At 42.4% G+C, this 25,342-nt stretch overlaps 1 protein-coding gene across 2 annotated transcripts in view; it reads right to left on the bottom strand.

Annotated features, from left to right (window-relative positions):
- Nucleotides 1-19,568, bottom strand: part of PHKG1 (phosphorylase kinase catalytic subunit gamma 1) — a 54,679-nt gene extending 35,111 nt beyond the window's left edge. Inside the window, exons 1-4 of one of the 2 annotated variants that reach the window (XM_030222629.1) lie at nt 19,423-19,568; nt 16,576-16,702; nt 9,647-9,822; nt 3,877-3,931 (exon numbers count right to left, since the gene is read on the bottom strand). In XM_030222629.1, coding sequence (XP_030078489.1) covers nt 3,877-3,931; nt 9,647-9,822; nt 16,576-16,658 — 314 coding nt within the window. In that variant the 5' untranslated portion in view covers nt 16,659-16,702; nt 19,423-19,568. Of the gene's footprint in view, nt 1-3,876; nt 3,932-9,646; nt 9,823-16,575; nt 16,703-18,742; nt 18,953-19,422 lie in introns of those variants that run through there. The other variant, XM_030222628.1, reaches the window with a different exon arrangement.
- Between the last annotated feature and the right edge of the window lie 5,774 nt (nt 19,569-25,342).

The raw sequence follows: 25,342 nt of genomic DNA, 5'->3' as shown, positions 1-25,342 counted from the left end.
CTGTCGAGCAGGGGCTGTCTCTTCATGTTCAAGTGTACAGCGCTGCGTACGTCTAGTAGCGCTATAGAAATGATAAGTAGTAGTAGTAGTAGTGTTACTGAAGTTCAATATTTTAAAGGAGAAAGAGACATCAGAGACCCATTGATAATACATGGGTTATGGCAGAAACTCAAATGCTGTTGAATAACAGAGAGAGAGAGGGAGCAAAGCTCAAAAAGCCAAGAAACTAGCACAAAAAAGCACTAAGGGCCTTCAAGATAAGAGGGAATTGAAGTCTAATCATATACGTCTATAAAACAATGCTTGAATGGACCCGACACGGTCCGTGTTTCGGCACACAGCGCCTGCATCAGGGGTCGCAAGAAACAGCTGACAACATTCAATAGTATTGAAATCTGCCCGCACATTTCTTAATCTACACTTCCCCAGCTGCAAAGGAGTAAAATACAAACTAACACATGCAACCAGCTTTTCCTACACGAGCATGCAGCTGTGTAATGCACTACCAAGCAGCCTGAAAACAATTAACGAAATAACTTTCGCAAATCTCTGAAAACATACCTCTTCAACAAAGCCTACCCCGAGAATCCATAGCGTAATTATAACACTTCACCTCTCCAGCCTTCCCTGAAACTCTTCTTTATATAACTGTTTGATTAGTTCTCTTTGTTATCCTTGATCTTTGTAACACCAAATGTATTTTTACCCTGGAATGGCAATGCCATAACAGGTTTGTGTAAGCCACATTGAGCCTGCAAATAGGTGGGAAAATGTGGGATACAAGTGCAATAAATAAATAGTGAGAACAATGCAATGTACTGCTACACCGTGTAATCCCCTTCACACCAGTGGCGTAGCTACGTGGGGCCTGAGGGGGCCTGGGCCCCCGTAGATTTCAGTCGGGACCCCCCTCCCGGCGAACCCGCCCCTGTCGCCGCCTACCTTCCGTTTTGCTGGCAGGGGACCCCACTCCCCGCCAACCGACGTCCTCTCCGACCGTTCTGCTGCAGAGAAAAGTCTTCTTCCTTGCATGCTGACGTCCTGCACGTTGTACGTGCAGGACGTCAGACTCAGAGAACAGCACTGTTCTCTGAGTCTGACGTCCTGCATGTACAACGTGCAGGACGTCGGCAGCATGCAAGGCAGAAGACTTTTCTCTGCAGCAGAACTGTCGGAGAGGACGTCAGCTGGCGAGGAGTGGGGTCCCCCGCCAGCAAAACGGAAGGTAGGTGGTGGCGGGGGAGGGTTCGCGGCGGGAGGGGGGTCGGCAGAGACGGGGGGGGGGCAACAATGGCGGCGGGAGGGGGGCAGCGGCGGGGGGGGCTAAAATGTGCCCCCTCCCCTCGAGCTCTGGACCCCCCTCCCACGGAAGTCTGGCTACGCCCCTGCTTCACACAAAACTCAAAGATAGTTTGATTGAAGAAACGCAGTCCTTCAGTCAAACTATCTTTGAGTTTTGTGTGAAGGGGATTACACGGCGTAGCAGTACATTGTATTGTTCTCACAATACTATTGAATGTTGTCAGCTGTTTCTTGCGACCCCTGACGCAGGCGCTGTGCGCCGAAACACGGACCGTGTCGGGTCCATTCAAGCATTGTTTTATCAACATATATGATTAGACTTCAATTCCCACTTATCTTGAAGGCCCTTAGTGCTTTTTTGTGCTAGAAACTCAAATGCTGGCACTCATTTTTCTGTGGTCCCAAAACTCCAGTTTTCAAAACATGTTTCCCATTTACTGTGCACCATAAAACTTTTCTTTAAAAAATTATTTTAACTCCAAGTAAGTGGTAATAGAACGCAATAAATCAGCACTTAACATTTTTACATGCCCAACAGGGCCACACTTTTACTCGGTCAGGCTTAACCATTTTAATAAATCAAGTCCAAAGCCAAACCACTGAAAAACCTGAAACAATTAGCTCCATTCAACCCTGCCAAACACTTTCTCAGCATCTAATTTCTCAGATTGCAATAGGACATCAAATAATAAATGAGTATTATCTGAGGTGGCATAACCCAATTAAAACAACCACATTGATCTCTATGAATCAATGAAGAAAGAACAGCATTTAATCTGCTAAAAGCTTTGCATAATTTTTACAATAAATATTGATTTAAAATATTGGCCTATAATTTTCAGTGATCTTAAGGTCCCTATCAGGTTTTGGAGTCTCCACCATTTTTACCTCCACAAAAGAACCAGATGCTGAACACATTTTCAAAAAAGAATTAAATATTGTATATAAACAAGGGATTAATAATGATCAAAAGGACTAATCAAATTCAGAAGGAAAACCATTTAAACCATGTGCTTTCCTACGAGACAAGTAAGTCACAGCTTCCATTATCTCTGAAATTGTAAAGGAGCCTCCAACGTATCCCTCTGCACAGGCGATAACACCGGGTGATTCAGGTTATCTAGAAAAGCAATCAGATTACCACCACTACCCCAAATCTCTAAAACATACAGAGACTCATAATACTGGCAAAACTGTTGCAAAATATCCCAGTCACCAGAAGGCTCTTGGAGGCTCTACACCCTACTTTTGTCCCCTTTACACCTCATGCCTGGGCTAAAAGATGCCCAGTTTCGTTGCCTTCCTCATAATAATATCCCTGTTGACAGAGTCACTATCCCTGCCTGCAGACTCAATAAACTATTATATCGATACTTAAGAGCTCAAATCTTCCTAAGGATTAAATAGTCATATTTATATCAATCAAGGACTGTTCATGCATCTTTATCTCAAATTCCACATGAGATAACAACAATGTATCCTTCAGCTGTGTAGGAAATAATTTCTCCCGGAAGGGTAGCTTTACAAGCATCCCTCCAACTCAGTGGAGACGTATCTTCAATCCTGTTATGTTGAAACTATTCTTCAGAGCAGGGGCGGACTGACCGTGATCTGGGCCCCTAGGCAATAAGGATCATTGGGACCCCCCCTCTTTCTTCCCCTCCTGCACTTCTGTCTCCAAAGACCCCCCCTCCCCACCTAGAGCGAGAAAAGAGTTTCCAATCCAAGCGGTAAGAAGAAGCCAAGTCCGCACTTATTATCCTGATGCTGGAACTTCCCTCTGAAACAGCTCACCCTTGTGGAAGAAGGAAGTTATGTCAGAAGGGGAGAAGGCTGCAGCAAAGAAAAGTTCTGGCATCAGTGGACCAGGTATCAGGATAGTAAGTGCGGACTCGGCTTCTCCTTCCCCTTCTTACTGTTGTTCAGGCCTCTAAGACTTGTAGCTTGTAAGTCTTATATCCTGACGTATAACCTCGGTACACCAGTTCACACCTGAAGACTCTATCTCTCTCAAAGTCCTTTATTTGAATAACACAATGTTTACTCACAGTCAACTGTACATCAGAGGTTCTGCGCCAATGGCAAAGAGTCTCCGTGGTACTGAGTACAACATTAGCTCAGAGCTGGTTGGATGGTGTACAATATCTTTTTCAGCAAGATATATTCAAGGTAAAAACTAAGTACTCATGAGACTTCAATTCTCGGCGGCCATTTTGAATCGGCGCCGATATCAGCAACAGGAAGGATGCATGCAGGGCAGCGCTCCGGGCAGGAAAGAAGGGGCTCTTTCCTGCCCCGAAGAGGTCACTAGACCACCAGGGCAGTAGTAAGGTAAGGGGGGGGGGGGTGAAAGGGGGCGGGGCATGTGTCCTCCTTTTTGGGGGACAAAATATGGTAACCCTACCCACCACCGCACATTGCCCTGAGCCCTCAGACACTGCCTTGTTTGCCCGAATAGTCAGTCCACCCCTGCTTCAGAGACATTCCTGACAAACTCAAAAAACTTAACATCCTGTAGTAAATAAGCTAAATACTTGGAATCCCCTCCCCCTTCCCCGCAAAAAAACTACTTACAGATCAAACACCAGGAAGAAAAATGTGTGAGATTCATAGGTGTCCTTCAGCTGAACTGCAAAAGAAAAAAAACCCAGCAGAAAATGACGTATTTATTTATTTATTTATTCATTCATTCTTATATCCCACAATTATCCAAAACAAGTTTTGGTTCAATGTGGCTTACGATTAATACTTAGCAAAATTTTCAATTGTGTTGTGCAGTTACATAACAATATCGAGCAACAGTTACAGATTCTTTAACCATAACATTTCTTGTAAAAGGTAGGTTTTTAGCTCTTTTATAAAATGAAGGTAATTTGGGTTACTTTTGTTTCCAATGGGAATTGAATTCCACCATTTAGAAATCCAAATAGCTGAATCCAGAAGTAAACAGACTTATAAATTACATTTCTACAATTGGGTAGATGAAGTAGTAAATAACATCTGGTGCCTTGACTCACATTTCTTGTAAATAGCTCAAGTCTAATACGTATTTGGGAGACATTCCGAATGGTATTTTCAAAATCAGTGCGCTAGTTTTGAAAATGAATCTAGCTCTGATTGGGAGCCAGTGTAGCATTATAAGCAGTGGGGTTACTCTTTCATATTTCGACATTCTGTATATCAATCGAGCTGCCGTGTTTTGAGCAGTCTGCAACAATTTTAGTATTATTTCTTTACAGCCCACATACACTATATATTGCAATAGTCTAGTTGGGATAGTATCATCAATTGTACTAAAAGACAAAATGACTGTCTAGGGAAATAATCTCTAATACTTTTCAGTTCCCATAAAGGTTTTGAAAGTTTTTGATATGGCAGCTGTTTGATTTTCAAAAGATAAATGTTTATCAAAAATAATACTTACAATTTTTAGTTGTGTTTCAAATTGACATGTTTGTTGGTGAATTTTGAGTAAAGTGACGTGGTAGCTGTGTTAGTCCACTTTTAAAGGTAATACAGTAATACCTCAGTTTTCGTTGACTTTGGTTATCGTCGATTTTTTCCGCGAAAAATTTGTCTTGGATTTCGTCGGTTGCCTTGGATTTCGTCAGCGTGCCCACGTGACCTCGCTGTTAATTTTGCGAAAACAAAGGGCAACCCGCGAGTTCTCCTGCTCAGAAATAACTGCCTCTGTTTTCGTCGGTTTTGGATTTCGCCGATTGTTTTTGGATGGATTATCGACAAAAACCGAGGTATCACTGTAAATAAAAATAAAGCAAAACAGAGAAAAGAAAATAAGATGATACCTTTTTTTTTATTTCACAGGTAACCCTTCTTCTTCAGATCGGAAATAAGCAAATGTTGACAAATATCAGAAAATAAAGTGAGGTGGGGTGGAGAAACAAGCCAGATGCTAAAGACAGGACTCAATTTACACAGACACAATATTAAAACACTCCAGGGCCAACCAAGATGCCACCTCTGTGGGACAGCACTTTACAAAACCAGAACATTGCATCAATGATCTTATGGTAAGAACACTAAAAGGAAATTTTAAGACAATCCAGGAACATAAGACCTTTGAAGTCAAAATGATTAAATATTTTGACACCCACCAGACAGGACTTAAAGAACTGGGCTTTCTATCCCACTATAAACCATAAAATTCTACTGCTTTGTCACCCTCTTATAGGCCAATCTGTCCCTCCCTGTCTCTCACCCACCCAGCTCTCCTTGTTTCTCACCTAACCCACCCCACCCTCTTCCTGTGAGACTGTCATTGGAATGCTTTTGTGTTTCACTTATATATTCTGATATGTCAACATTTGCTTGTTTCCGATCTGAAGGGTTGCCTTCGAAAGCTAATCAAAATATATATTAAGTTAGTCCAGTAAAAAAGGTATCATCTTATTTTCTCTGTTTTGATTTATTTCTATTTATTACCTTAGTGAATTTTGAAATGCCTGGAGGAAGTGGGATTGTGCGAGCTAGACATAACCAGGAATTTGGTTTTGTCTCAATTCAGTTTGAGCTTGAATATTGTAGCCCAGTTTTCCATAAAGTCCAGACCTTTTTAAACCTTGTCCAGCATTTCTGAGATGTCATTATAGAAGGGTTTGGAGATGTGGACAGATCATTATTCAAATAAATTATCAATGGGAGAAATATTAAATGATTGAAAATCAGTCTAAAGTGTTAGGGATTATTTTAGATTCAAATCTGTCCTATATTGACCAGACCAATGCACTTAGCAAGAAATTTTTTTTCAGGCTCGGGCAGCTCCGTGCTATCAGAGCATCACTTCACCCACATAATTTTAGGATCTTAGCCCAGGCGATTTTGTTGCCACTGTAGGATTACTGCAATTCTTTATATGCTGGCACCTCAGTTAAACTTCAACATCGGTTACAACTGTTACAAAACACAGCAGTTAGACTGATACTTAGCACAGGTTGCTTTGATTCTGTGTCTAACTTTATGAAAGATCTTCACTGGTTATTAAACAATGGATTAGATTTAAGCTAGCTTTCTTGGGTTTTAAAGCAATTTGCTGCTTGAATTCAGAAGATGTAATAGATCTTTTGGTTTTTCCAGCCGTTGGATGGAGTAACTCTTACGCACTTTACAAATGGGCTATCCCACATCTAAAAATATACGTTTAAAAATAGCTCATGAGAATTAGTTTTTTTTTTTTTTCAGGCAGTCAAGATTTGGAATGATCTCCCTCGAGATCTTAGATCCATTCCATCACATTTGGCTTTTAGAAAGGCCTTAATAACTTTGAGTTATAATATAATTGTACATGTTTGATGTAACTTATAGCTAACAATGTAATTCCCTTTTATGTGAAGGCTTATTCTGTTTGTTAACTGCTTTGAATCCTTTGGGAGAGTTGCAGGGCCACTAAGACAGAAAGCTGGACCCAGAGCAAACAAACAATCTTCAGGACCCTGCCACCACCACCCTCCCCTCCTCCCCCCAAAGGCAGCCGTGTTCCCACCTCCTATGAAGTAACTTTCTGTTTTTGCAAAGGCAGGACATGGCAGGAAGAGGGACCTGTAGCCGGCAGAGCAGTCTCCTTTGATTGCCGGCATCAGGCCTTTCTGGGATGCTGCTGGCCCTGGGGAATCTTGCCCCCCCCCCCCCCCCCTTGGCAGTATATAACACATGAACAGAAATAGAAAATATATAGTGACATCAGCATAAATGAAAGGATTAAACCCCATTTTGTCTAGTTTCTTCCCAGGTGGGGCCATCATAACATTGAATAGTATAGGTGAGATGGGAGAACCCTGGGGCACACCACATTCTGAGATTCATGGGGCTGAAATTTGGTTGGACATCTTAACTTGGTACGATCTGTTTTTTTAAAGAAGCCATTAAACCAAGTAGCTACTGCACCACTGATTCCCCCATATTGTTGAGAAGATTCATTAATGTTGTAAGGTCTACCACATTGAAAGCACTAGACATATCGAATTGTAGTAGTAGATTTGCTTACCCTTGCACATTTGGGTTGCTCTGGAGTCTTAAAATAAGTGGTGGAACTGCTTTCTAGGCCTCGCTCACAGTTAAGCCCTGCTTGCCTGGCTGCATCAGCATAAGGAATAGGCCAGCAGGCCACATAAGAAGTGGATGTCCCTGCCCCCTCTCCCTCAGGCCCACTGGCTGCAACACTGGAAAGAAACCCCTCCCCCCCCCAAGCCACCACATAGTCCAGCAAGGGTCCTGCTGAAGGGCAGTACTGAGTTAAACAGTGCACAAAAAGGGAAGGGTGCAACAGAATTATAGACTATTTGTTCATTTCTGTCCTTCCTGCCTTAATTCTCCTTTGGCTTTGCCCTTGATTCTCTGCAGGTAAAAGGTCATCTGTGCTTATCTCAGGGTTTTGCAAATTCTGTTACGGTTTGGTTTCTGACACCTCCAGGGCTGCTTTACATATTATCTGCTCTTTCTGTGAAGAAATATTTCACTCATTTATTCACTATGATCCAGAGATTTGTCCAGTGACACTGTTGCTTCCTTTATGTGCTCCACAAGCAACCTCGCATTCCTCTGGCTCCAGCAGCTGCCTTGTGGCTCTGTTGGCATAATGGCAATCCCTCTCCACATTGGTTAATGACATGCACTGTACCCATGGCTTTCTGTGCCCCCGAAAGGCATCACCTCAAACTGCTCCGTTTTCCTTTCCTTCTTTTGCCCTCTATTATGCCCTCCAGAACCAGATTAGCTACTTTTCCAGCAGACTCCTGAGTAAACACATCAGCTGCTGGAAACCTGCATCTCTGAGAAAGGTCCCTTCCGGACACATTTTGCTCCAGAGCCCAGTCATTAGCGAAAGGAACAGCTGACAGCCAGGCTTCTCAGCCTGCACACTATTTAAACAAGTGGTCTAAAGTCAGGGGAGCTTTGACAGGCCAGTGTGGTCAAGAAAATCTTCACTCTGTACATTATACGGTTACAGAAATGTAATTTTGATCTAGGATACAAATAAGGTTTTGAAGTGTATCTTTAATGATTAAGATCATATGGTCTAAAGACTGATGAGAATCTCCGATTGTAAAAGAGTGATGGGAAAGAGAGATGGGAGGGGCTTTCCAACCTGCCCTGCGGACCCCATAGCCAGTTGGGTTTTCAGGATATCCAAAATGAATATGCATATGGAACTCTGGATATATTATGGAAACCTGACTGACTATAGAATCCCCAGGACCAGTCTAAGGCAATGTAACAAGAATTGAATTGAATTGGTCAGATTAGCTGGGCTATATGATCCTTCTCTGCGCTCATCCGTTATTCTGTATCTCTGCTGGGATTCTATTCTTGCACAAATAAGTGACCAGTCAGTCCCTAGCTCAGGTATTATTATTATTATTATTATTTATTGCATTTGTATCCCACATTTTCCCACCTATTTGCAGGCTCAATGTGGCTTACAGAGTCCTGGTGTTACCTATGGGCGGTATATCAAATTTTAAATAAACTTGAAACAGGGTAGGCTCCATTTGTTTTCAGACTCCAGAGCAGTAGGGAGTTCTGCTACAGACTCATCTTTCCAGGCAGCCTGCAGTGAAGAGGAGGGGAGGGGCCAGGGGGGTGGCGAGACTGGAGCAGAGCAGAGAACAGTCACTCTACTCCTTTACCCATCCCCCTCCCCAGGCTCCACGTTTCTATTTCTGTTTTGTCTAAAAATTAAGGCCTACCTGTGGGCCCAGTTTTGATTTCCATGAGAGAAGAAGGACTGTACGCAGCAGAGGTAATTTTCTAAGCATAAAAGATACCAGGACAGAACCAGCCCAGATTCCAATTTCCACTCCAGCTGCAATGAGGAAAAGGATCAAAGTGCAAAAAGGTTCCAGGGGCTTTTGAACTGGCAGAAAATCACCACTGTATATTAGGTTCATTTATGCCAGACAGAAGCCCAACTGGTCAACTGAGATACATTGGGGCTCTTCAAATACTGAGGCTACAACACATTAAGTTGTCAAACTTCGTACAATATGTAAATCAACTATGCCATCTGAACAAATCTAAGTAAAGTATGTATTGTGCATATTCATCAGAGACAACCTAAAAATAAAGATCTGTTTGAGAATCTGAAGGACCATGAAAACCAGTTCCCAAGGGTACTGTCCAAATGCCATATCAGCCTTATTTATAACTTTATTATTGACTCAAGTAATACCAATCCTGCGGAAAATGACCCTGGGAAATGATGAGTTGGCTCCGCCTCTAAAGGCGCAAAGAAACGTGTCACCAGAAACCATGCCTCAAACTAAAATACGAAAAAAGCATCCTCTCTGGTGTGTTCTCTGCATCCCCCTTTCCTCTCTCCATCACTTACTGACATTGGAATGACCGGAGACCTTCCGAAGAATGTCTATTTCCTTGATGGTGGCATCACGCAGCTCTTTGATCTCATCTGCCGTCAAGTGATCTCCCGTTATATCTATAATCTTCACTGCAAACTCCTCCTGAGTGGATCTGCAGATACAGCGCCGGACGACACTGCTCACCCCTCTAGAAGAAGCAAAGTGAGACATGGAATGTACTGGGTTCAGAAGTAAGACAGAGTCCAGCTACCGGAGCCAAAACTACACTTCAAACAGAAAAGCTCCAATTTTCAAGACCTTGTATTAATTGTCTGGGGACCCAATATCATCTAGATGTACATACAATGTCCCAAACACTTAACCCTAAGAATGTTTGTCAAATAATTTCACATCCACAAGCAGTATTTATCATGTCAGAATAATAAATACAACTTTTTTTTAGAAGGGGATCATCAGAATATACTGCAGCACACACCATACGGACATTTTGTTCCTTTGAAGTAATGGTTGTGGAGCAAATCGTCATTGATCCACTTATTTTATTAATTTTTAAATTGCTTTTTGTGTATTTGAATTTCATTTCCAAAATCATGCCAAAATTATAATATTAGCATATAACATCACTTAATTGGCCACAAATTTTCACCAGAGGAGAACCTCCGCCAACTTGGCCTGGTTTCAATTACTTCTTCAGGGAAGAGGTTCAAAATGCATGTCATATATCGCTCCTACATAGGGAGAAAAATGGCCACCAGTCTCTGGAGTTATTGGTCCACTTCCCACTCCTTTTATTTTGTTTCTTGTACTTCCGTGGGATTTTGCTGTTCATCCACCCAGTGAATTACTCTTCCCCAGTTGTCTGGATCTTGCCATGTCGGAATAAGTGGACCCACTTACTCAGACATGGTAAGACTCCAACAACTGAAACAATCATGATGCCAGCGGAACACATATTCCAGACCCCTAGTCTATGGCCCCCTCCCCCCCATGATTTTGGTCCTTAAACTCAACAAAATCGTGGTCATATATGCACGTTAAAGTATGTACTGATGGTTCTTTGAGTGCGTGTGGCTGTTAGGACTACTGTTTTGCTTAGACCACAACTACTCTGTTCTGCCCCCAAGAAGCTGCCACCCTAGGTGACTGCCTAATCTTGCCTAATGGTTGGGCTGGCCCTGCAAAGATTCAAACATTTGTAAATAGGAATCTTGGTTAGCAGTTGAGCAAAAGGTCACGTCTGCATGACAAACTTGTGTTCTGATTCTTTCTGGTCAAAAGTTACAAGTCAAAGTTCCTAAATTTTGCTCACCAGCATTCAGATTTACAATAGTAACAGTCTTCAACAGTTTGAATAAATAATTTTGCTTCCATTTATTACTTTATATTCAAATTTGATACCATCTATAAAAATATCTCTCAGTAGTTGATATAATAAACCAATAAATAGAAGCTAATACAATATAAAATGCACCTCCAACGTTCTGAAGCCTCCACAAGTCCCAACATTCCAAATGCATGGTGGTGAAACCCAGAATTCGCCCAGGAGTGTTTGCCCCGCCCACCACAAACGTCATGACGTCGAGGGCGGACCAATGACAAACAACCAATCACATCGCGAACACGTTACTAAGCGAAGGCACGTGACGAACAAAGCATCGCGGAACAAAGAAAACCAGCAGCACACAGTTGCTATGCAACGACAACAGCAACGCTACAAGGACCAATCACGCAACAAAGCTACCGAACAAGGGAGCAGAAGAAAGAACACAAACCGGGAACTTCAAAAACAAGGAGACAACGAAACTCGCTGGAAGCCGATGCAAATTTGGAAAACCATGCTTAAGATCATGGTATGTGCTTTCCCCAGACAAAACGCCCTACCAAAACAAAAAAAAGCTATTCAACAACGGAAGTACAAAAATCTGACTGCTAAGAAGTAGCATACAACAAAAACCAACGAAAAACAAACACTGCAGTCAATAATACATCCTTAGCTTTCACATTGTGGGAAGAAATGCACCATATAGATCTCTGCTCTCCACACAAACAACGGACACGGAGGGCATAGGAAGGAAAGAAAAAAGCAGCACATACACATTCACTCACACTCTTACCTGGCTATAATGAGCAAATGACCTGCCACTATCACAGGGACTGCTAGCACCTCTCTCTCTCTCACACACACACAGGACACAAAGGGGATGGAAGACAAGGAAAGAATCATTGGGTATGGAGGGGGCGGCAGGGGAGATAAGGCAAGAACTGCCACAAAAGTTTTTTGCTGTGCTATGTACAATTATAATGCAGACTCTTCATTTTGACCATACCCTTTCACACTCTTTCACACAGACGCAGAGACACACACTTACACTGTCTGTAAATCACACCCACACACATATACACACTCTCACACAGACACACACTTACACTGTCTGTAAATCACACCCACACACATATACACACTCTCACACAGACACACAAACACGCATCAAATGGTTCAGCTGCCCTATGTACAATTTCACTGCTGACTCTTCATTTTCACACTACCCTTGCACACTCTCTTTCACACACACACACACAGACACACATACATATACACACTCTCACTCTCTCTAAAACCTTGCTAGCGTCCGTTTCATTTGTTTACGAAACGGGCCTTTTTTACTAGTAGCAAAATAAAACAATCATATCATCATCCCGCACTTTCCTTGATCTACACTTCCCTAACTGCTAAGGTCTAAAATACAAACTAATGCACGCGTCAAACTTTAACTACCTGAGCACACAACTATGGAACGCACTGCCGGCAACTTAAAAACAATCCACGAACTAACGAACTTCTGCAAACTACTGAAGACCCATCTCTTTAACAAGGCATACCTCAAAGACCAACCAATGTGAATATACACAACTCCTACACATATTAGAACTGTCTTACAATACCTGATTGTTATATTATTTTTATATTTTACTAGTAAAAAAATGCCCGTTTCGTAAACAAATGAAACGGGCGCTAGCAAGGCTATAGAGAGAGAGTGAGAGTGTGTATATGTATGTGTGTCTGTGTGTGTGTGACACAGAGAAAGTGTGTGTGTGTCTGTGTGAAAGAGAGTGTGCACAGGTAGGGTGAAAATGAAGAGACAGCAGTGAAATTTTACATAGGACAGCTGAACCATTTGAGGTGTGTTTGTGTGTCTGTGTGAGAGAGTGTGTATATGTGTGTGGGTGCGTGTGTATGTGAGAAAGAGACAGTGTAAGTGTGTGTGTGTGTGCGTCTGTGTGAAAGAGAGTGTGAAAGGGTAGGGTCAAAATGAAGAGACAGCATTATAATTGTACATAGAACAGCACAAACATTTGAGGCAGTTATTGCCTTATCTCCCCTGCCGCCCCCTCCATACCCAACGATTCATTCCTTGTCTTCCATCCCCTCTGTGTCCCGTGTGTATGTGTGTGAGAGAGAGAGAGAGAGAGAGAGAGAGGTGCCAGCAGTCCCTGTGATAGTGGCAGGTCAGTTGCTCATTATAGCCAGTTAAGAGTGAGAGTGTGTGTGTATGTGTTGGTTTTTTTCCTTCCCTCATATGCCCTCCATGTCCGTTGTTTGTGTGGAGAGCAGAGATCTATATGGTCCTTTTAGCGTTGCTGTTGACGTCGCGTAGCAACTGTGTGCTGCTGGTTTTCATTGTTCCGCGATGTGTCTTATGTCACGTTATTATTGAGGGTAGAGGGGAAGCAGAACCAGGGACCAGTTACAGGGATTTCAAGAACCTGACTCTCAAGATTGCTGGGCTTCCAGGTACTGAAGGTTGTAAAGGAAACAAAGGCTTGCTGTCTACACCAAGGGCCCTGTTTACAAAGGTGCGCTAGCATTTTTAACATGCGCTAACAATTAGCGCATGTTAACCACATAGATTCCCATAGAAATACATAGAGGGGCATAATTGAACGCAAACGCCCATCTCCATGGGCGTCTATGTCCGAGAACGGGTACGTGAAGGGGCGGGACAGACCGTATTTTCGAAAAAAATGGGCACCCATCTTTTTTTCGATAATACAGTTTGTGCCCGGCAAATGCATTGGAGTTGTGCGGATTTGAACTGGGTGGTTTCGTTTTTCAGCGATAATGGAAACTGAAGGCAACCAGCTCAAAAACGAACAAATCTAAGGCATTTGGTCATGGGAGGGGCCAGGATTCATAGTGCACTGGTCCCCCTCACATGCCAGGACACCAACCTCCCAAGTCCATAGCTCCCTTCCTTTGGGTGCTGAGCCCCTCAAATCCCCCTCCCCAAAACCCACTGCCCACAACTCTACACCATTACCATAGCCCTTATGGCTGAAGGGGAGCACCTACATGTGGGTACAGTGGGTTTTGGGGGTGGTTTGGAGCGCTCCCATTTACCACCACAAGTGTGACAGGTGGGGGGGGGGATGGGCCTGGGTCCACCTGCCTGAAGTCCACTGCACCCACTAACAACTGCTCCAGAGACCTGCATACTGCTGTGATGGAGCTGGGTATGGCAGTTGAGGGTGGCATACAGGCTGGAAAACAAAGTTCTTAAAGTTGAGGTTTTTTTGGTGGGAGGGGTTAGTGACCACTGGGGGAGTCAGGGGTGGTCATCCCCGATTCCCTCCGGTGGTCATCTGGTCATTTAGGGCACTTTTTTGGGACTTGTTCATGAAAAAAAAAGGGTCCAAAAAAAGTGACCTAAATTCGCGCTAAAAACGCCTTTCTTTTTTCGATTATCGGCCGATGGCACCCATCTCTCCTCAGCCGATAAACACACCCCAGTCCCGCCTTCACCGCACCTGACACGCCCCCGTCAACTTTGTTCGTTCCTGCGACGGAGTGCAGTTGAAGATGCCCAAAATCGGCTTTCGATTATATCGATTTGGGCGCCTTTGCGAGATGGGCACCTATCTCCCGATTTGGGTCAAAATCTGGGCGCCCATCACTTTCGAAAATAAGGCTGATAGGCATCTACATGGTTAGAGCATGCTAAACAGGGCTCCAAATATTTTGTGACTTGGGGAAAACCCACTGCTTATTTCTAGGATAAGCAGCATAAAATGCATTGTACTTTTTTGGGATCTTGCCAGGTACTTGTGACCTGAATTGGCCACTGTTCGAAACAGGATGCTGGGCGTGATGTACCGTCAGTCTGTCCCAGTATGGCAATACTTATGTACTTATGACTGTGTTTGATGACAGGGTGCTTCATATGGGTCAACAGCAACATAGAATACGGAAGGGCTGCCAGATGCATTTTGACTGAGGTATAAGACAATCCAGAACATGACAGATGAAGCCCAGGATGCTAGGCGTGATGGACCATCGGTCTGTCCCAGTATGGCAATACTTATGTACCTCCCACCTCTTGGGGACACAATGGTTGAGAACCACTGATCTAGATGAACGACTGACAACAAATATTATGCTGTAATATTAAAATAACAGACATCACATCCTTCCTTATTTTTCTCAAATTCAATAAAATAATGTTCAGTAGAATTTACAAATAGACATCTGAATGATACTCTTGCGCTTGGGTGCTAGGAGGGAAGCCTGAGTTTTCTGTGCGACAGAGAAAGGGAATCACTGGATGCACCACATTCCTCCCTATCACTAACAGAATATCTCTGGACTCCTTCTGTAGCTCTTGGGAAAATGTAGAGGGTTTGGAGCCTTCAGCACTGGTGCTTCGTGCCCAGGAATCGCACAGCACATTTGGCTCCAGAGATCAGGAGCAGATATTGAATATCACTTCTAGGAACTGCTGTGCCTCCCAGGGACTAGGATACATCTGAACTATACATTACAGACACACAAACAGCATTTTTGCCTTCTTTGATACACTCTGTTCTGCCACTCTGAAAAACAGTCCAGTAAAATGGTGTTTTCCAATGATATAATAATAATAACAAAACTTTATTTATAACCCGCTAGATCTATAAAAGTCTAAGCAGGGGAGGGGGGGGGGGGGAATGACACTTGTTTTGCAAAATGTGTTTTGTTGCAAAGAAATGTATCTTGCAGTCTTGTATGTCTTAAGAGCTCCCAACTTATTGAAAATGGAGAAATCAATTACGTTTGCTAGTTTACCTGGGAGGCGAGGGATGTCAGGGGCTGTCTAAAATGAAAAAAAAAGGACTTTTTATTATTGGTATGGCATTCTTACCTGCAGACTGAGTCCCAGTTTTAAACACTAATATGCAAAACTAGCTGTGTATATTTCAAAGGAACACAATTCCAGAGAGCTGTTTGTGGGGGGGGGGGGGGGGGGGGGGAAGCAGGTTGTACCTATGGTATCAGAGAGGGCCATAAGAACCAAGACCCTCTGAGAACTATTGCTGGGGAATGAGAAGTTTGTTGTGGGGCTAAGGATGGAAGAGAGGTGGGAGGGTTGGATTTGCATCAATATCTCACTTTCTTGTTCATATGAGTTTTATTGGACATTTAATAAAAATGTTTTCAAATACATTTCTCCTGTGGAGGCTTTGCAGGAAATTGGAGGAACAAATGGCTCTCCCTCTCAACCAGAAATTCATTATTGATTACAGCAGATAAGCTATCCTCCACCCCGTTCTTGCAGAAGGGATGCCCTTTAATCTCTCCAAAAGATACTTCTCTCTACCCAAGTTTCCTCCAGCATAAACTGTAGTCTGTACATTGTAATTTTTGTCTTTGTTGCATCCATCCTTCCACCCTTGTCTCCCTCAGAACTAACCTAAACACCAATGAACACCACAAACTAATACAACCAGCACATGAGAGAAAGAAGGGAGGAAAAAAGGAAGGAAAAGACAAAGGAGAGGAGGGGGAGAAGAAAAGAGACCAAGAGAAAGGGGAATGCATAGAGTCTACAAATATACAGTGGAACTGAAAGAATAAAACATGTAAATTCTACTCCATCCTATCCCCTAAGCACCGTGTGCATCTTACCTTCCTAGAATTTCCTTTGGGTCATATTTCTCATAAAATTCCTTGGCTGACAGCCAGTCGGGTAACTCTTCTTCCCGTGTCATGCTCTGCCCCTTACCGGACACCCAAGGGCATGAACTTTATCAAGCTAAGGTGGAAACAGAGAAAAGAAACTGGGAACTGCATGCACATATGTATGTATATTTTATTCTATTTCCTATGCCCTGCTCCCAAGGGTGGCTGCTTCAGACCACAGTTCCCAAATTCAGCTCTTGAAAACCCTCAGACACAGTGAATATGCACAAAATATTTGACCATATTTAGAAATGAATTAAGACAATTTGCATATTTTAGTTACAGACTTGTTAGAGGCTCTCAAGGGGCAGATTTGGGAATCCTTCCTAGCCCAGTGCTAAGGGATGTCTAGACCAAGACAGAACCAGGAGGAGTGGGGGGGGGGGGGGGGGGGTTGGGGCGGGATCTGGAAAGTCTGGACCAGTTACTTGAACTGCATTGAATGATGCTTGATTTTTCCTGTGTTTCAATCCAAGTTCGAGCATGTTATGAAATTAAGTTTTCTCTTGGACAAAAATTCACAGCTAGAAGAAATATTTCTGAATTCGGAGTGTTGTCCAGTATCACAAAAATATTTACATAAACTGTTCTCCATTTTCTTTCTATCGTGCATTTTTTAATCTTCTGGGTGCACATTGGGAGATTTTATATGTCATATCTCAGTCTGCTGGATTCTGTGCATAAAGGTAGTTTTTTCTTCAAATCAATGCACAGTTAAGCTGTAAAATTTGTCAGAGAATGTGGTCATTATTAGTAAAATAACTAGATTTAAACAATTTTAAACTCATTACCAGAGGATGTGGCAACAGCGGTTAGTGTATCTGGGTTTTAAAAAAATGTAGACAAGTTCCTGGAGAAAAAGTCCATAGTTTATTATTGAGATAAAATGGGGACAAACAGGATAGTGAGCTAGATAAACCATCGCTCTGCCTGTCTTTATGCTCTTACGTGCATACTAATGAGTAATGTTAGTGCACCCTGCCAGACAAAAAGGGCCAAAGCTCAAGTTATAAACTGGGAAAACTAAGGGGAATTTTTTTTCTAGGTCTTTTAAAAATATGGCCAACATTGTAGGTTTCGGATTTTTGTGGCTTACAGTCATTTCTGCCTTGGCATTAAGGAACACTTGTTTTCTACTGGCTAAACAGCAAAGGTGAAGCAATTGAATGGAGGGTGTTACAGATACCCTAAGCCAGGGCTTCCCAAACCTGTCCTGGGCACCCCACAGCAGATCTGGTTTTGGGGATATCCATCCACAATGAATATGCATATGCATGACAAATTAACATATACTGGAATTCATTGCAATATGCTAAAATCCTGACTGCTGGGCGTCTTCTGGAAAGATTTGGAAAACCCTGTCCTAAGCAAAAAAAAAAAAAAAAAACGGAAAGAAATGTCACAGTCCCAACTCTTATTAGGACTGAAAATTAAGTATTATATCTCTGTAAAGAAATATAAAGTCCTCCTCTGCAGGTAGGGAAAGACATTTTGGGTGATTCCAGGCACTTGGCGCACTGTGGAACAGTGGAATCCATCCATGGAAAAGGGCAATTATTCTATTTTTATTACATTTGTACCCCACACTTTCCCACTCATGGTAGGCTCAATGTGGCAGGCAATGGAGGGTTAAGTGACTTGCCCAGGGTCACAAGGAGCTGCCTGTGCCAGGAATCGAACTCAGTTCCTCAGGACCAAAGTCCACCACCCTAACTACTAGGCCACTCCTCCACTGTGAACTTTCTCGCAAAGGGAAATAAATGCTAAATATATGCAAATTCTACAGTTCATGTACAATTATGCTGCATTAGGGAAAAAAAAGGACTAACATGCAGCCATTCATACCAGTGGATCTGTTGAAACAAACTCTGCACCTAGGACCCAAGCCCATTACGAAAGAGTAAGGTTAACTGAATGCACCATCCTAATGTTTAGCTTTACAGGTCAAGAGGGTGCTTGTATTTTTCTGAAGGCTTTGGAGACCCACATGCTTAGTTTCGTTTTTGCTCCGGTTACCAATTTCAACTGCAAACAGGTGCAAAAACTATTCTTTTACCCAGCTGCTCTTAAACAGTCAGCTCAGACCCTGGAAACAGCACGGCTGTTTGTTTACCTGACCTCTCTGGTCTGCAAAAGTTCAATCTTCTATGGCGACCCCAAACTGCAAAAATGTGATGGATTGGTCATAAATGAAAGGGAGGGAAAAAAAAAAGAATCAAAGCTACCAGGCACTGCGTGGTCAGACCGAGAGTTATACTGAAGTCACACTAGGATCAGTCACTACATGTCGTGCGCTGGGAATCCAAAAATAAGCTGTTAAGCAGCCTGGAGTCCCTCCAGCACTTGTAGGCACGAATATAAATGCAGGCTACAGCACTTTCACCTTCAGTTCTGGATAGATTGAATGTAGAGTATAGTGCACAATATTACTTCTTCTCTGTGCAAAACTATTTCAGTGGAACAAGCAGTGTGCACTGTGAGGCGTTCCCATATTCTAAATACTAGTTTCAGGACAAGAAATCCCCTTCTCTGCAATAAAGCTAAATAAAAATATGGCAACCTAATGCTTCTTTTCATGTTCGTTAAGCCTTAACACAGCAGTGCTCTTTCACTCAGTGACCCCTTTCAGAATAATAGTTAATATATGGTTAATTGATGGAAGGAACCTTCAATGTCCAACCTACATTTCTACAGATCAATCAGCAGAACAGGTTCCTGGTCTATTATTTCTCAAAGTTCAAGATACCTTCTCTGTAGAATGTGTTCAGTCTTTATGACGTTCTAGATATTTACCTCAAAATAACAGAAGCTGAGAGCGACAGTGGGCTAAAGAAGGGGGGGGGGGGGGGGGAGAGAGCTTTTCCCAGGATCCAGGCAGCTCTATTTTTAAGCTGTACCGGGAAGCAAGAGCTTCTTACGTCATCAATCCAAGACGTCGTTGAGAGTAAGACGAGACGAGAGCACTGCAGCAGTCTATGGCTGAAGGAGGCACATAAGCTTCAAGCAAAATTACAGAACTTTCCTTGCACAGTTGTCAGATGCTTTATAGCTATCTTTGGAGAGGCGTGGCCTAGTGGTTAGAGCACTTGTCTTGCAATCCCTGAGGTGGTTCAAATCCCACTGCTGCTCCTTGTGATCTTACTTAACCCTCCATTGCCTTAGGTACAAACGTAGATTGTGAGCCCTCCTGGCCTGGGACAGAGAAATATCCAGCGTACCTGAACGTAACTCACCTTGAGCTACTACTGAAAAAGGTATGAGCAAAATCTAAATAAATAAATTTGTGTGTGGTTAGGCTGCTACAACTGTTTTTAACCTACTTGGAAACACAGGAGCCAACTTTTCAAAAGTGATTGGGGGGTATTGAATATAGTAGAAATTACCCCTAGCTGGACAGTCAACACTTTTGCTCAATAGTGGTGGGGAGGGGGTGCTGAATCTGATGTACCCCTAATGTTTTGGCTTTGGTATCCTAACTATAGTCAAATTCAAATTCCACCTGGTATTTGCTTTAAAACTACAAATCTAAATACACCACTAGCAAATAAATCTCTCCCACTACCATGGGACATCCAGAGAGGAAAAGACTTCAGGTACTCGATAGCCACTGCAACTTTATTAGTGGTGGGTTTCGTGCTGCTCAGCGTTTACTATTGAAATGAATTTTCTGATGTAAACCTGCTGGCGAGCATAGTCATGAATCATAAAAACCTCTCAAACTGTGAAGTTTACGACAGATATGGAGTTGGTCCTACAATCAGGGCATTTCATGTGGCGATGGGTTTTGCTCCTTAAGAAGCATAGGCAAAACGGGCTCGCTGTCGCGCGTCACCTGTTAGCCCAAGTTGACAGCAGATATGTGTCTTGAGATCTCTATAAGCATTTAAGACATTGCTTGAAAAAAAAAACTTTAAAATAAAAAGATACAGTTTGAGAGGTTTTTATGACTCATGACGATGCTCGCCAGCAGGTTTACATCAGAAAATTTATTTCAATAGTAAACGCTGAGCAGCACGATACCCACCACTAATAAAGTTGCAGTGACTATCGAGTATCTGAAGTCTTTTCCTCTCTGGATGTCCCATGGTAGTGAGAGATTTATTTGCTAGTGGTGTATTTAGAGAGCTGCACGAGAACAGGGTTTGTGGGAATCCCGCAGGGACGGAAGCAGTTCTGCGGGGTTCCTGTGAAAGTGTAAGCTACATCTGCACCAGCCTCTCATCTACTGAGTACCAAGTTCTTTGAGTGCTGTCTCCTCCTCCTCGTTTTAACAGCACAAATGTGTAAAGTCTTCCATTAAGGAGGTGGTAGAGACACAAATGATGGTGGAATTCAAAAAGGCGTGGAATGAACACAGAGGATCTCTACTTCTGTGGCTAGAACATAAGGACAGTGCTGGACAGATTTTTGCAATCTGTGTCCCACAAATGAGAAGACGCATAGACTGGAGTGGGCTTCAACGACAACTTTAGCAGTTGGAACATAAGGATAGGGCCAGATAGACTTCTATGGTCTATGTTCCGAAACACAAAAGAAAGACCACAATCAAGTATATAATATCACACTCATTGATTTAATCATGAATTGATAACGAGTGTGACTATTGGGCAGACTGGATGGACCACTCAGGTCTTTATTTGCTGTCACTTACTATGTTACAATTAATCCTCTTTACTCCCGGGCTGATGCGCAGACCTCAGCTGACACAGGCATGAGCATCAGATGTCACCTGACCTACTGGCACGTGCATGTGCTGACCTCTCAGAACACAGTGCCAGTAAACCAGAGACAAATCTTACATGTGCACACCACAGTGTTCCAAGTTTCAACGTCCATTCCTTCCTTGCCTACAGTGATGTGGTTCAAATCCAGAAAGACTGAGGGAGCTGACTGGAATTTCCTTTTATGTACCATTAAATTCTTACAGTGATGGGTGGGGATGGGTTAAATTCTTGCGGGGACGGGTTGGGATGGGTAAGATTCCGACTTCTGTCCCCGTGCAACTCTAATTTAGATATCCTAACTCTAGGACATTAGATTCATGCATAGCACAAATAGGAGTGTCTTGTCTACACCCAGCTCTGAATATTGCATTACCTTGGCGGTAATACTAGACAGTATGTCAAAAAGGAGCTTATGGTACTAGAAAAACCGTGAGCAGTTTGGGGCAGTTCTATAAATGGCACATCAATGTATGGGCCACTTACCCCTGCATGAAAGGCAGCATTGATAGTTGGGTATTTACCCACACTAGATGCTGTTCTGTAAGGTAGCACCTTAGTACCATAGCATCAAACTGCAATTCAAACCAAGTAAACTGGCCAGATAAATAGCCTGTTCAGGTCTAACTGCTAATTCAGCAACCTGTTAGCCAATATTCAACATGTAACTGGTCAGGGTAACCACATAAACAGGACTATCTGTATGCAGTGCCCCATAGCTGGTTAAGTGCTGGATATTGCACTAAACTAGCTATACATTAGCCAGCTCCACAAACCTCGGTGCCTGGACATGGCCTAGCCTTGAAGTTCCAGGCCCATAATTTATATAATAATATGTTATGCACAGCAATTGGCACCCTTAGGCCACCAACAAATGCTTGACATTGATATGGTGTAGGAGGACACACTTAAACTTGAGTATACCAATGCCAACTTATGGTAGTATTATATAATTATGTCTGTTATAGAAATGGCGCTAAGTGCACAGCCTTGGGGTACCTAAACTGAGGTGCCAATATAGAATTGCCCATATTTAACTATCCAAACCATTAAGATTAGTTACAGATTTCACATATCATATATTCTGTGGGTTGTTACAGCTCACAGCTAGCCACAGAACTACAACTAATTTCTGTAGCGCTACTGGACGTATGCAGTGCTGTACACTTGAACATGTAAGAGACAGTCCCTGCTCAACAGAGCAGTTGAAAAGCATAGAAACTGGCCCAAGTACAAGATGTGCCTTGTATTTCAATTCCTGCAAAGTTAGTATTAATTGCACTAAGAGCACTCTTTTAGTACACTACACAGAAACTGGTTTAGGGCTGCCCACTACATACAGGTCAAGAAAGCATAGGTTGGTACATTTGTAAAACTTCAGCTTTGTGGTGCTTTGACTACTGTACATTGAAGGCAGTAATTTCACATCTGTATGTAAAAGCCCAGCTTACACAAAGCAAGGTCCTGCTGTATTAGAAACAGATGTGTGCAATACCTTTTCTTACTGGATGAATGTCAAGGATATACAAGTGCATTTTGCAAGGGCTGGAACTAGAGCAGGTTTTCAGGATATCCCTGACAGTATGTAATAGATTTGCATACAATGGAGGTGGTATTCTAGCATCCACAGGAGACAATTCTTGACCCAATGCAGGTACCCAGCTGGCCAGAGGAAAAGCCTGAACAGGAGCCAGCTGCCTAGGCAACACAAAATAACCTCCTAGCTCCTCCTCCACCCCAACGCTGCCCTAGGTAGACACTACCAAGTACAACTCACCTCATGCTAGTGGTGTTAGAATGGAAGTTTTTAACAAGGCTGGAACTTGCTTCCTGCCACTGGGGGAATGAATAAGGTGGTTATTGTTATTAGGTACCATGGATCAATGTTAGTACCTACCGTCCTTTGAAGAGCAGTAAAGGTATCTGTTCAAATAGTACTGGCTTCTGAAATCACTTTTACTATGTTTGTAATATGAAGTACACAAACAGGGAGGAGCAAGAAGCATGCCATCTTCTCACGGCTGGATATTGTTTTCTCTATCAAAACTGTACTAGCTACAATTGCTCTCCAGCCCCGCTGTGCAGTAGTATACTATTGTACTTAAACAGTTGGGGGGGGGGGGGGGGGAGTTCTTTAATGTAAAAAGCCTGAGATGCATTATGTTCCTATTTTCATTTGTGTGTAGTTTTGTCCATTTCTGCTTATTGTTTAGATCGACTGTGGGTTGCTTGCATTGTCATAAAAAAATTGTTTTAAGTTAAATAGAACCTCAAGCTAGCATCTACAGCAACCTACATGTCACATTTGCACAGGTAGAGACATTTCTAGCATCAGCTCCTCCCCACCAAAAAGGGGAAAGCACCCCATATTTGTGGAGGCTTCCTGATGCAAATTAGCTAAACATGTGCCAGTGTTGGGGCCATCAAGAGGAATAGGAAGTCCTTGCTACAATCTGGAAGGTGGCTTTGGCTTGATAGAAGTGGTGTCCTCTGACTTACTGCACTGTTACATCACATATCTGTTAAACTGTGGAGGATGATGGAAAAGCCTTTGCGAGGCCAAGAAAGTTTTTTTGTCTTGGAAGAAATATTGCTGTCTCACCACACTGTTTACTTGTAATTAAAATAAGGGCAATACCTCACGTTAAGCAGCCATTTTTTTTTAACAGTTTGATATTTTGCTAGAACATGGACAAGATTAGGATTGGAAAAAAAAAAGGGGGTATGTTAAATTTTGGTGTTTGAGAAACTCAAATTAGTTATCTAAAGAGTGAACTAATAGCACCAAAGGGTTTCTTACTCTCTCCCATCAATCTTTTCTTTTTGATAGCATCTACAGAAACCTGCATAGCACATGATCTGGAGTGTTAAGGTTCCATTAATATTGAATGTTAGTGGATACCAAAGGGTTTTCCCCAATATTAGATCAGATTCAGTAGGTTATCATTTGTGGTTTAGATATTCTGCTGCTCCATTTATGGAGTACCTATTTACTGTTACCGGTACCACAAATATGTGAACAGTAAATTGTTCCCCAGTATTAACTGAAGTATTACAGGATATTGACAATTAAACAGCAAGGGTTACTACATTCCTTGCTTCATTTGTTTCTTTCCAAACCAACAATTGTTTGAAAGAAATTAACTACAGGATGTCAAGGATGTCTAGGGAACAAAATAAGAGCCAAACAGTTAAAGCATTTATGCTACTAAATTGGCCTCTCTGAAATTTGCTAGAGCGGAGTGCCAAATTACATACTCCATTTCACTAAACAAAATTTAGGAATATAAAACGTAGGTGTCAACAGGATGAAGTGGGAAAGTTAGGAGCAGAGAGTTTACAGTGGTAGGCTCATAAGTTAGGCAATGCCTAGCAGGCCTAAAATTACAGCAAACAAAAATATCCAAAATGTAGCATTGTTCATTGCTAAACTAATACTTAAATGTTACTGAAATAGCAACACAAAATCTCTAAATATGTTGGTTAAACAAGAATACCTCCACCTCTAATTCATCAAAAGATGGCAGCATTGATACCCTACATATGTTCACTTGTTTTTTTAAGTCTCTTCCTTCACCTCCATTATAGTTTATTAAAATTTGCTATACTACCATTAGCTAAACTAGCAGATCACAGTGGTTAACACTCTAAAAACACAAGGACAAAATGAAAAGAACAATTCTCGATAGGAAAGGACAACACATTTGGACTGAAACAAATACAGCAGTAGGAACAACTGTGGCATAAGCAAAGCATATCTCTATGAGACTGTTTTGCTATTGCTTGTGAAATGGAGGCAGGCCATGAGTACTTATTGATGCTATTTAAACAAGTGCCACATCAGAATTTGACTGAAAGAATCCTTCCAAGTGAAATTCACCATCACATGCAGGTTGTTTATGGTGAGGATTTGTGTTGAGTACTGTGTGTGGCTGGGCCAAAAAATGTGAAGACTTCAAGGGCAGTCTTATTTGTATGATCAAAAACAAAGT

The sequence above is a fragment of the Microcaecilia unicolor genome, chromosome 13, assembly GCF_901765095.1.
Source record: "Microcaecilia unicolor chromosome 13, aMicUni1.1, whole genome shotgun sequence".
Lineage (NCBI taxonomy): Eukaryota > Metazoa > Chordata > Amphibia > Gymnophiona > Siphonopidae > Microcaecilia > Microcaecilia unicolor.
Note: the sequence above shows the minus strand (reverse complement) of the source record. Positions and strands in the feature narration are given on the sequence as shown.